The sequence below is a fragment of the Hylaeus volcanicus genome, chromosome 6 (assembly GCF_026283585.1).
Source record: "Hylaeus volcanicus isolate JK05 chromosome 6, UHH_iyHylVolc1.0_haploid, whole genome shotgun sequence".
Classification (NCBI taxonomy): Eukaryota; Metazoa; Arthropoda; class Insecta; order Hymenoptera; family Colletidae; genus Hylaeus; species Hylaeus volcanicus.
Window position 1 is genome coordinate 25,189,885 of NC_071981.1, and position 12,928 is coordinate 25,202,812.

Genomic DNA, 12,928 nt, shown 5'->3' on the forward strand with positions numbered 1-12,928 from the left:
ATATATATATACATATATATATATATACATATATATATATATACATATATCTATATTTTATTTACGATGTATTTATAGAAAACGAGAGAGGGTGCGTGCACTCGAGAAAGATCGTCGCGACGATGATTATTTCCGGGATGGCTGTAGCGCGCCCATTATTGTACTTCGAATTATTTTCGCAATGGTGCACCGAATGTCAACATGGCTGCGCATGATAATAAATTGTACTTCATTTTTTCAACGAGTTCCTTTTTCTTCACTCCGATTCCACTCTTTTAACGTAAGATGAAAATTTAACGAAAACTCCAATTATACTTTGAACAGAGAATGCAAAGAAATCGATGTCGTATGGATGAGAAACGGTTCGTGTAATCCCAGGTTATCTTTCCACGATGAAAATCGACACGGTAAGAGAGGGAAACACAGTTCTGGCCAAAGACTGTTTTCTTTTTCTTTTTATATATTAAGAATTTTTAATAATCAATATTGTCGGATATATATATATATAATATATATATTATATATATAATATAATACATTATATTAATTGAGACAGTATGGACACAACGTATAATTGGCGCGGTAAGGTGACAAAGAAGCCTCTCCCTTGTCAGTGTCCCTTCGTCGGAGGGTTGCCAACTCCAGTCGCGAATATTAAGGTCGTTATTACACACCCTCGGTTCTCTCTGTTTCTCTCCACTTTTTAACTTCTTTGTATGGTTTTTTGCGTGTTTTTTTTTTTACAGGCCCAACCGCGGGCGGAGGTCTCCCCTCCACGCTTATCACAAGAGGTTTCTCTTAAGCATTAAGTCTCAACGATCGATAAACCGCACGTCTCCATAGAAAGGGAACTCCGTATAATCTTATCGGAGAAGTCAACGGAGTCGCAATTTTATTCCGGTTGGCTACTATTGCGCCCACTCGTAAACTCGACAACAGAAACTCTATAAAGAAAAGCAAATCTCGCTTCTCCATAGTCGAGCTTTCTACGGAGACGCGAGACGCGTCTCGCCCCTTTCGGTTACCACTATCACCACCTTTGTCACGGCTCTCTCCTCGCCCCGCCTCTCCCCAAAGGCTAACCACCCTCGGCTATTAATTTCTCTCTCTTTTTTTTTTTTTTCATTTTTCTTGCCACCTTCGTTCGCAGCGTATTATACTATTTAGTCTAATCCCTGATATATAACATGAACCTCGTTCACAATCGTAAAAAAAAGGATCGTGTGACGAAAATACACGCAAGCGCCGAGCCACCCCCGTGACACGCCAGCCGCGTCTTCGGCGTGCCCTTCTCGCCGTGTCCAGTGTCGGTATTGGGGCGCTCTTTCCAAAAAAAAAAAAAAAAAAACCCAATCGATCGGGAGATCGAATGGAAAAAATGTAAAAGTTGCGAAGAGAAGACTACGCATCACGTAAACGAGTTTTTTTAAAAATCGTGTCGGGGTACGAATAAAAATACAAGGGAAGTACTAAACGTAAGCTAACGTAAAAATTCGTAAAAGCACCCTCTTCGACTGTAACCACCAACAACGCCCCCTTCGCGAATCTTCGTAAATCTCCGGCGCCATCGTCCGACCGGAAAAGAAAAAAAGAAAAAATCGCTCGCGCGTTTTCACCTCGTCGCCTACTTTGTACAACCATACTACACAGTGTGCTATTTCGTTTGCTCAATAAATATTCGATAAATATATTGTATTTCATTATAATATATGTATATCATCGTATTGCCGTAGTTAATAGTAATAATAATAATCGCACTATGTTATCATCGCCGTAGTCGCTCTCGTTTTACAATTATCGGTAACCGTTAGGTATCGTTAGATTTTTATATTATTATCGTTATTCTCGTAGCTGAACTTGCGCCTCGCGTGCACCCTATATTCCTATCGAACCCTCTCAACGCACCGCGGACATTTACAACAAGTATCATATCTCTTTCAATAACATTTGTCTGCTCGACTCGTTACAGAGCAAGTATCGTTCGCTGATACATGGCAAATCCGAGATAAATCGCGATCCGTCCACGATGCGTCGACGTACGTCTCCCCACCCACAAATAGAAACAAAAACACGGAAACAATTATCATCTTACTACTCCCTACGTTAAATCAATCGTTCGTCGTGAATCTTCAGTTCCTGGCGAGCAGAGATGGGCAGGATTTCGTTCGAGTAATAAACTCCTAATTATAGCCGTACGGACAAATTTCGTTTCCTCGTTTAAATCGTAATCCTTACTCGACAAACAACGGATCAGAAGTGGTTTACCTTTAATTCGTTATTCGAAGATTTTCGGCCGGATAAGAAATTTTGTCCATCTCCGTTGGCGAGCTTAGCTTTTAGCAAAACGTTATACTTCGATCGTTTCTCGCTTTTCGCTTAATTGCACGTTTACCGACGCCTACGTCTCGATTCTCACCCCCTCTACCCAAGAGTTTCGCATCGAATTCTTCACCAACTACTTTCACCCCCTGGATATTTCCGAAATCGGCGGAGCATCCGAAATGGGAAAGTTCAGCGTGGGTGGCCCGGGATATCGAGTCGTTTTTCACCCTCGAAACGTTATCGCTAATCCACACGTGTCGTTCCTCTCGCCTCGCCGTTACCACACCCTCCCTCCCTCCCTCCCTCCCCCCCCGACTCTACTAGAGAAAAATCTATCTTACGTAGAAAAAGTTCTCGTGCGCACTGCCACGGCCGCGGGCACTTCCGGTCGCGGTCGGAGATCGCTTTCTTTCGTTCGGTTCCTTTAAAATTAAAGCCTTTTCGTTTTTAGAGCCCGCTGGCTCGAGTCTAGTCTGTTTTCTATAAACGCATTAACGCGAACAGAAAAAGAATAAACCCGACAACTATTCGGAATCGTGTCGCCCGTCCACCATAAGAATTTGTAAAGAATCGGATAGCGTGCATCGTTCGTAAACGGTACGAAGCTAAACCACTCGGGAAAGCGATTCCCTCCGCGCGGTAGTCCCGTTCGAGCTGCGGTGCGGACGATTTTTTAATGCACTTTCGGTTCAAGGCAGCTCGAGACGCTATACAAAATGCTCCAGTGGATGCCCCGAGGAAAAACAACACGACGTCGCCTCGAATGGGACTTCGCCTTGAGCGGAAACCTGGTAGGGTGGGAGCAAACAGCTCGTCGCGGACGTGACCGCGAATCGTCACCGTTCGATTCTTCTTCGCGCAATATATCTTCCTAAAAGCACCTTGCAACTTCGTCGGGAAGACCTAAAGCTACTTTACAATTCGTTCTACCTTAATTGGCACTCTACTCTATCCCCTAAAATCGTAGCTATCAGGCCGCGTACGACGAACTAAAATCAGCGAGAAAAGAGCGTTCGCAGCGTGTACGTATCCCGAACCACCCTGGTTTCGTTTATTGTTATAGTTCCCCGTGGATTTGGTACGCGTAATCGTCGGTGTCCCCGTTTAACAAAATTAGAACACGAGGTGTCTCGTTGCAATCCCTATTGGCATCGAGGAAAGTATTACAATTTCTTACGTGTCTAACGTGATCGTTTCTTCGATCCCTCGACCATCCTTCTTCGCCTCCTTTCGCAGCCGAAACTTTCCGAATCGAATCTTTAGGTAAATTCGTATTTGTTCAAAGTTTTCTCGTTTCCTTTCTTTCAACTTACTTCTGAAATTATAATCCAACGTTGCATGCTCGAATTAAAGGTTCAAAGGAACTCCCAGCCGAGGGATCGAGATCCTCGATCGAACGGATCTAGTGTGCTCGTTCTAGATTTTCTTCGAATCTAGGATACGGGTTCGTTTGTCTGTCTCCCTGCCTGTGTGCGCAATAATATCTATTATACACGTTTTTGGTGTTGAGCCACCGTGCGAATCGTTCGCGTTCCAACTAATGGCGACGCAGAATATTCCCGAAATAGTTTTTTTTTTACTTTTTACAAAATTAATTTATCAACCTCGATTCAAACTACGTCAGTTAGAAAGCTATAGTTGCAGTCGTAAGTATTCCAAGGATTGGTATTTCGAACAAAATTCGTCCGTGGAAATACTATCGGCGATGTCAGTCGAAATTCGATTCGCTGTCGCGTTTGGCAACGCCAACGATTCGACGACGATTCGGAGCGACACACCCTGCGTCGGCTTCAACGTACCCTAACGCCTCGCTTCAAATATTTACATTAATAATCGTTTTCTCCCGTAGTAACCGTAGTCGTAAAGCAATTAGTAGTTAATTAGTAGTAGTAGTTAGCGGTAGTAGCGTTCCTCCTCGATTCGCGGTAACTGGTGTATCGACGTTAATAGCGAGTAGGCGGTGTAATAGTAACAGTTTTATGCGGTAGTGACCCTTTCCTCTCGCCTTTATAATTAATAGTAGAGTAGCGGTAATAATAGTAGTGTTTACAGTTTTATAATAGCGCTGGTAGTAATTAGTAGTAATAGTAGTAGTAGTAGTGGTGGTAGTAGTAATAGTAGTAGTAGTAGTAGTAGTAGTAGTAGTAGTAGTAGTAGTGGTAGTAGTAGTAGTAGTAGTAGTAGTAGTAGTAGTAATAGTAATAGTAGTAGTAATAATAGTAGTAGTAGTAGTAGTAGTAGTAGTAGTAGTAGTAGTAATAGTAGTAATAGTGGTAGAGTAGTGGTGGTGGTGATATTAAAGTGGTATCGCTTGTTCAATGGCGGTGCTGTTGTCGATTGCGCTGGTAGTGGTGGTAATTGCGGTACGGTAGTAGATAATAGTAGTAATAGTCTCCTCGTAGTATTCACAATAGTCGAAGCGGTATTATCGTCGCTTCGTATAGCGTTAATAGTGGTAGAAGCATTTATAGGAATAGTAACGTTGTATCACCGCGCCAATTCTTATCGACGCTCGTTATTGCTACACTCGATCTTTGTACTATCGCTACGAACCGATTGACAGGGTGCCTGCCACCCCTTTCTTCTCGTTGTGTCATTTGTCCCGACTCAACGCTGGGGCTTTCTAGTAACATGCTTTTGTCTCGTTTCTTGCTACCCTTTGCCTACTCGCAATAGAAAGGTCTAGAGGACGCGTGGTACTTGGTAAGTTTCGAATAACTCAACAAATTTACGCTTCCAATCGAAGAATCTTGTATCGTCTACATCGCCGTCTTAGAATGAAATTCATTTCTAATGGAAACACTAAATGGGAGGTGTCGATTCAGCGTTGTATCAACGTTCGACGAGCCGAGTGTATCGAAAGCGCGCGCAAAAGCACCCAAGCAAACAAGGTCAACCATCGGGATAGGAAGCGTACAACGAAAAATCAACCATCGTCTCGTAAAACGATCGCCATCGTGTTTCTGGCGAGGTAAAAACGAGGTAAAACGAGGTTTGCAGTCGTTTCGGCAAGGGGCGCGAGTCATCGATCGACGATCGATGATCGAACGTTCGTCGGTAATAGGCAAGAGGTCGCCGAACCCTTTTAACGGCACTCGAAGAGAAAAAAAAACAGTAAAGTGACTCGACAAACTCAAGAAAAACTGCCGCGAAACTACCCGATCGTCTAACGAGTACATTAAGCGGATTTTAATAAGGGCTTCCATGAGAGTAGATATCTTAGGAGTTACAAACGGAACAAGTCACCCCTCGTGCTTGGTTTCGAGACCCTTTGGCTACCGACTCTTTAAACGAACATCCCTTGGATCCGAACAATTTTGACTAGAATCGAATTTTTGGACGTCTATCTTTATCGAGTCATCTGGCATCTATTCGAAGCGAGAGGTATCGTAATTTTCCGATTTGTAAGCGTTGTGATCGGCAGCGGAAGGGTAACGATCCCAGAGTTTGTTTCTCGTCGTCGGACACCCCCTTTAACGCACAGTCGACGGAAAGCACTTTGGACAATAATACATAGTTAGGACCTTTGTTCGTTGTCGTCGAGTTCGATTTCGCGCAATCTCCATGACGCACGCTAAATTCCTAATAGTTAATAGAATTATAGATAATCTCTCACTATCTCGAGTTGCTCTTTGCGTCCCGTATCTTCGTTCACTGTTTCGTTGCACATCCTTCTCTGCTTCGACATCATCCGCGCGGCTTCTTCGTCGTCGTCACTCGACGTATTATCGATAACGTATCTCGTAAATTAGTTAACCGCTTAATTTACCAAATAATCAATATTAAATATTTACTTTGTTTCTAACTAGCAGCCTCTGGTGACTAGTCCACACTAGTCTTTTCATCTCTGTTTCTCTGTTCACTAGTGTTAGCACTAGCCTGAGCATTAGGCGATTATAACGATACATTTTCTTTATAAAGTTATTAATCATTATTATTATTGTTGTTGTTGTTGTTGTTATTATTATTATTATTGTTATTATTATAATTATTATAATAATTATTATTATCCGTGGGTCGTGGACCGGTTAGATTTGACCGACTCGTCGATCGGATCCCCTCGACCATTTTTTTCTTATTTTTTTTTTTTCCTTTCGTATAAACGCTCGATCACCGAGAAGAAGCTTCCGTCGCGTCTCGACTAAACACCTCCTTCACCGTCGCGTCTAAACAAGCGTGTGTGTTCCTTCATAAATATTATAAAAAAATATAATAGAAAAATTATAATTTCGTTATAATATTTATAAGCTACTCGATTGGCACTAGAAATTTTTTCTCGTCTTCATTTTTGTTTGTTCGTTGTCTCCGTTTGTTTTGCTAACCTCCTCTTCGAAGAGCGTGCAGATTCGTGTTCACCGTGTCTGTGTGCGCGTGTGTATGTTCGTGTGTGTCTCCGTGTACGTCACTCGCTACTCTAAAGTCCTCTAAAATTTTACAAAATACCGCGCTCGCGAATCCGGATGTAACGAACGGGGCCGCGTGTATGTACAAAAACGCTTTTCTTTCGAAGGGCTTCGAAGCAGGAAGAATAGGACACATCGTTATCAATAATCGCGCGAAAACGACGATTCTATAAGAATTCTTTCGTGTTCGTTTACGATTTCATATTTTTCTCGTTTTTTTTTTTAGTTTTTTTTTTCTTTTCGTTAAATCGTCTATGGTCCAGTCGACGGGACCGATCGGCGACGATCGGAAACGTTCGAATAGGAGACGAAGTTTCGGGGTCCTTACTCACGTCCTTCGAGGACACTTAAGAGAGGGAGAGAGGGAGAGACAGAGTTACGAATTATACCGCGGCGAGGGAGTAGAAGAATGGTTCCGGTAGCGGAGGCTTTTGCGTCGATGCTTCGACGAACAGAGTAATAATTAATTGACCGAAACGTTAACCCCCCGAGGCAGAAACGAGTCCTTCGAGCATGCTGGGTTTCCGTTACTCGTTACGATCTCCAACTATTTTCAACCGATCTAGTTTTACAGACGACGAACATCCCGTAACCAAGCGCGAAAACAAGTTCGATATATTATATACGTACGTTTAGCGGGGATATTTAAGTGTTTCCGTTGCTTGTGGATACGTGAAAATGACAGAGCAACGGAGACGTTGAACCGTGAAAGTTGAAAATTCACAACGCGGAATATTTCCTAGGTCGAGAACGGATCCCGAATGTGCGCGAAGCACAAGTCCTCGGAGGATCAAAGAGTTTGCCTCGCGATTCGCGAGGCTCGACCGACGATAGACCGACGCGCCATCCGCGGCCGTCGGTTTCGCCTTCGAAGCAGTCGCGCGGCCCTCCCACCCTCACGACTGGTATCGCGCGCCGGAAGTTCCTCGATCCCTCGGCGGCGTCGGCTTAAACTACGATCAGACTCTCAGGCACTCGATTCTCCGCGGGCTTAAGTCGCGAAGCTGAACACGACACGAGGAATCCTGGCGATTCCCATCCGGCTCAGGGTTATTATCGTACGCGGTGGTGAGTAACGACCCCGTGGAACATGCGAGCTTCTCGAAACTTTCCGGTCTGAGCCTCCAGTGTCACGGGGGAGACTTCGGTCGGCCGCTTTTGTCTTGCATCACTTGTTGCTGTTGTTGCTGCTGTTGTTGTTGCTGCTGTTGCTGTTGTTGCTGCTGCTGCTGCTGAGGTTGCTGCTGCTGCTGCTGCTGCTGCTGCTGGGACTGATGATGGTGGGACGTTGGGTCCCCCGTCACCCCGAGATCGCCGCCCATCATGCTACCGCCGCTTTTGTCCACCACGCTGCTCGTGTGCACCGGATGAAAGTATCGTTCTGGAACATCGAGGTCAGTTCATGGTTAGCTGGTATGGATTTTTTGGTGTCCAAGTGTCGTTCCGAAAATTGATGACCGTGGTTTGTAGGTGGTGAGTGCCCGGGGGTTGCTTTCGAATGTTCATCCGTTCTGGCGTGTAGACAAACAGAGAATTTGTACGGATCGTTGATTGGTTCCGATGTCGGTGTAAGAGTTTACGGTGCTCAACTTTGATCAATCGTCCAAACGTTTTTAAATAATCGCGGCATTACTGACCTTCGTCCATGGCGGATGGCGGTTCGCTGGCGGTCCCGGTGATGATCGGAGCCATCATGTTGTAGTCGTCCTCCAGGTTGATGAAGGGTGCAGTGTTCCAGCGGGGTGGTACGTTCGATACCGATCTCTGGGTAGCCACCGGCCTCGTCACCGAAACGGGCGACGAAAACAGGGACAGGTTCGTCGGTGAGATCACCCCCGACATCGAGCCGATGGTGGGATACGTGAATATTTGCTGTAAAAAATAAAAGACGTTCGTTGTTTAAATTATTTTCGTGTCGTAACTTGTACGGTAGCGATACCGATCGATCGTCCGCTCACCTGTCCAGGCTGGGAGTGGAAGTGAGCAAAGGTGTACTCCCGGCTGGTGTGGGGTGCCGTGACGAGGATCCTGGCCGGACTCTTCCTGCCCGCAGGATCGACGGAGGTCTGGCAGCCGGAGCCGACCAGGCCCACCGCTGCCGCGGCCGCCATTTGTTCCTGGTTCGACGCAAGTTCCGATGGGTCCGTCGGCGACGTCGACGAGGTAGGAGGCGAGTTCGAGCTCGCGGCCGTCAGTTCGCCCGTCGACCTGATTATGGCTACTGGCCTCGCCATCGGGGCTGGCGGGGGTGGCGGTAGCATCGAGCTCGGGTAATACTGTGAGAACTTTTGTATACCAGTGCGGGGTCCGGCTAGCTGCGCCTGGAAATACCACACACCCACCGATCAACGTCGTCGACCCGCGCGTGATCCACTCACCCCGTTTTCTGCTTTCTTTTTTCTTTTTTCACTTTATCGCTGCGCGTGCTTTACGTTCGCTTCGATCCCAGAGTGTCCAACCCCTCGTTTGCGACCGACTACTCGACCACCCATCTCTCGCGCGAGAATGGCTAGATTTTGTCAAGCGTTCGAGAGGTAGGCGAGTCCCGGAATCTCTCGGAGGCAATCTTTTATTTTTTCCCCATGTTCTAGCAGCCATTCCGCGCTTCGCGAGAAGGTAAACTCGAAGATAAACTTGGTCGTCAAACGTAACCAACGGATCGAAACGAATTGTATCGTACCGCAAACGAGGAGTCGATGTACGAATTTTTTGAATAATTTCTAACGCGAGCAATTGCTCGGAGAACATCGATTACGTATACGCCAATGATCTTGAGTTCCAATCAACGGTCGCTTCTCAAACGAACCGAACTCGAAAAATCCAGGGCGACTGGAACACGGATGACGATGCAGGTCGCACGCAACCGCCCCGTTGCTTTCGTTCGTGATCCTCGAAAACATTCTTCGAAAACTTTTCGGAATATTACACGACCTCGTTTATGCAACACTGCAACTCGTCCAGCGCGAACGAGAACATAAATTAGCGAACAGCAGTCCGCGGAAGTCGAAGAAGATTCCGTTTGGCGATACGTCGACAACGGGGCGGCTTCGAAGGATCCGGAAGCTACCTGGGGCAGTTGCTGAGTATTCTCGGCCTCCTGGCAGACGAACGTCACGAAATCCGAGAGGGTGTCGTGACCGTTCTCGGGGTATTTGACCACCCCCGCGGAGGCAGGGTGCTCCGGCTGATAGTAGGCGAGCCCGGACATACTCTGACCGGAACCACCGGCTAGTCCTTCGTGCGGTGAGTGCAATCCTGAAACACAATTCACCACTGTCATCGTCCGACTGTCCGCCCGAGGCCACGACGAACCACCCCCTAAATTCGACCGTCATCTTTCGTTGGATCGACTCCGTTTCGCGTCCTCTTCGAGGATCACACTTCGTCGCCCGGAGCCTCTTCTTCCCCTCTCGCGGAATATTTTCCAATCGATGAAAACAATGCTAGCTCGCGCTTACCGACGACTTCGAAAGATACGAGCGGTATCGGTTTTGCAAGCAAAAGAGGTATATTTCGTTACGATGGAAACATGTACCCAACGGTCGACGTAGATAGGTTTCTTCGCTGGCAGCAAGTATGACATGTAGCTTGCAGGACCGAGACGTCCTCGACATTTTCGAATAATTTAACATTCGTTCAAGTAACCTCGAATTTTCAGACTCGAGGCACGTTCGTTTTTCATGCACGCTTTCCGGATGAATCGACAGCCAGGAAATTTTCAAGCACGAAGCGCCGATGATGTTAATTTTGTTAATACCGGGGAACGTTAACAAAGCTGGAACATTATCCGCTCGAGTTCGTCGCGAGAGTTTAGCGGAAGAGGGAGCAAACAGAGGTAACGATTGCCGCTGTAAGTCTGTTAGGGGGTGGTTTTAGTGGTGTTTCAGGGGTAGGGGGCGACCAACTATAACGATCGTGTTAAGTATATATATATATATATACATATATATACGAGTATATACGTATATACATATACGATATATATATATATATATATATAGATAAGGCACTCCAAGCGTGAGGCTGGCTGGCTGAAATGTACATGTATTCGTATACGCGCGCACGCGCGCGCAACTGCACCTGAAAACGCATCGTTTGCCATTTGATATCGTTCGTGTAGTTTGTTTCAAAGATTCGTTTACATAAATTGCAACGAGATTCGAATAATCGACTTGGTTAGGGAAAGAATCTATCGACAGCAGCAAACGTCCGCGCGCGTGCACGTGTATCGCGCAACATGTGAATATATACATGTATGTATATATACATATAGGTATGTATATATATATAATAATAATAATAATAATATATAGATAGATAGAGAGGTATATATAGATATATATAGTGCAACAACAAACATCAAACAGCAAGATAACAACGATTAAACAACACATCAAAAACATCAAGGTAACAACAACATCAACATCAATACAATGATATACATATATACGTGAGAGAGATATATATATATATATGTATGTATGTATGTATGTATATATATATATGTATATGGTAAACAACAACACCAACATCGCAACAACAATAGAATAGGTAGTATCGTACGGAGAGAGATAGATAGAGGTAAGAGTGTGAGCAATAAACAAGTCTCAATCAAGGTTCGAAAATCAATTGAATCAATCAAGTCAATTAAGTCAATATAGTAATTAATTCCATCCAGCATACGACATACCCAGAGCATTGGCCGTGTGACAGTGAGTGAGATAGAGATAATTATGGTGTGCACGGTTCAAACGGGCACGACCTCGATCGTCGTTCGATCCATGGATCCAGGGTTCACGCGAACGATCGAACGCTCGACAGTTTTCGTAAATCGAACATTCGCAACTTTTACGTCTCGAGAGTTCTTGTAAAATTTCTCGACTTTCCACGGTTAGCCCCTGGAACCATCGAAAAACTCCGTTCGACTCGAGGCGGTGCCCTTAAAAAATAGTAATACGTGAACAGGTGTAACAGGGTGTAACAGGGTGTAACAGGGTGGGCAGATAGACAGACAGACGAACAGACAGACGAACAGACAGACGAACAGACAAACAGACAGACAGCGACAGCTAGCTTACCAGGTAGACCGGTACTACGCAGTTAGCAAGAAATGCCGTCCGTCTGTCTGTCTGTCCGTTTCCAAAGCACCGAACGAAATTCCTTGTGCTCGGGGGTTGTTTTCCCGACCGATCTCTCGACGATTCGTTCGAGTCGCTTCGAGCGAACCGGGGACAGGGGTTGGCCGACTAACTTCGAGCCATTTTTATCTTCTCGGCAACGGACAGGTCAGTCAGACGGACAGGCAAACGGGGGCGTTATATATATATAGATATACACATATAGTACTATACATACACAAGTGAACAGGAATATCGTGGAGTATACTTATTTCCATACAGAGGCATACAAAAATACGATTTGGTTAGATTAATGGTTCGTTCGGTTAGTATCGTTGCGGGCGTGCTTATGGCGGATTACTCGTTTTCGGCGGTCCCTGGACAACTATTTCGATCGGATAAATTATACTCGGGCGTTGATCGTGCCACGGGTTCCGTTAAAAAAAATATCACACGCGATACGGTCCCAACCGGACAGAGTAACGTCCGAATCGACATCTATCGGTTTATCATCGCGCGAAGGGTATTCGCTTCTCGAACGGAGAGCGTTGCTTTCTTCGACCCGAATGCAATTTAAAAACCGTAGAGACCGGACTGTTGGAACTTGGAACGCAGCGGATCGATTTTTGTCGAGCCAGTAGAACGGGCGAGTCGGTGTCCAGACGCAGCGCGGTAGACTGCGTTTGGTCCGACCATGGTCGACCGTATCTACTGCTGTTCGCTCGTCAAACTGCGTCGAGTCGAGCAGGAGATCTTTCCGGTCAGGCGGTACACTAGAAGCATCGTATCAGATCGTATTCCCTCCACCCGACCGAATCTGTAAGCTTTTCGTCGCATTAACGAACAAACAAAACAGGGGTCCTACGAATAATTTGTCGCTTCTAAATCGATATCGTCTATGTGTGTCATATGCCTGAAAGCGCCAAGCTTCGTTGATCGTTCGAACGACGCGAATGAAAAAGAAAACAGACGCAAAACGACTAGAACGAAAAAAAATCTATCTCGCGTTCGTCGAAACTATGGCAAACATTCGAACGATTCAATTTATCGTCGGGCCATCGGAAGAAGTTTCCTATTTCTCGTTTT

General features: G+C 45.6%; 2 protein-coding genes across 13 annotated transcripts in view; one reads left to right on the forward strand and one right to left on the reverse strand.

Moving 5' to 3' along the window:
- Positions 1-244, forward strand: part of LOC128878409 (ceramide kinase) — a 16,384-nt gene extending 16,140 nt beyond the window's left edge. Inside the window, exon 9 of the transcript XR_008457399.1 lies at positions 79-244. The gene's annotated coding sequence lies outside the window, so the exon portion shown is untranslated. The remainder of the gene's footprint in view (positions 1-78) is intronic.
- A 198-nt stretch (positions 245-442) lies between these two features.
- Positions 443-12,928, reverse strand: part of LOC128878405 (nuclear factor 1 X-type-like) — a 57,889-nt gene continuing 45,403 nt past the window's right edge. For 9 of the 12 annotated variants that reach the window (XM_054126579.1, XM_054126577.1, XM_054126586.1 and 6 more), the window contains 4 exons: positions 9,793-9,980; positions 8,684-9,046; positions 8,363-8,597; positions 443-8,106 (listed from right to left, as the gene is read on the reverse strand). In XM_054126579.1, coding sequence (XP_053982554.1) covers positions 7,856-8,106; positions 8,363-8,597; positions 8,684-9,046; positions 9,793-9,980 — 1,037 coding nt within the window. In that variant the 3' untranslated portion in view covers positions 443-7,855. Of the gene's footprint in view, positions 8,237-8,362; positions 8,598-8,683; positions 9,047-9,792; positions 9,981-12,928 lie in introns of all 12 variants that reach the window. The other 3 variants (XM_054126576.1, XM_054126578.1, XM_054126582.1) reach the window with 3 other exon arrangements.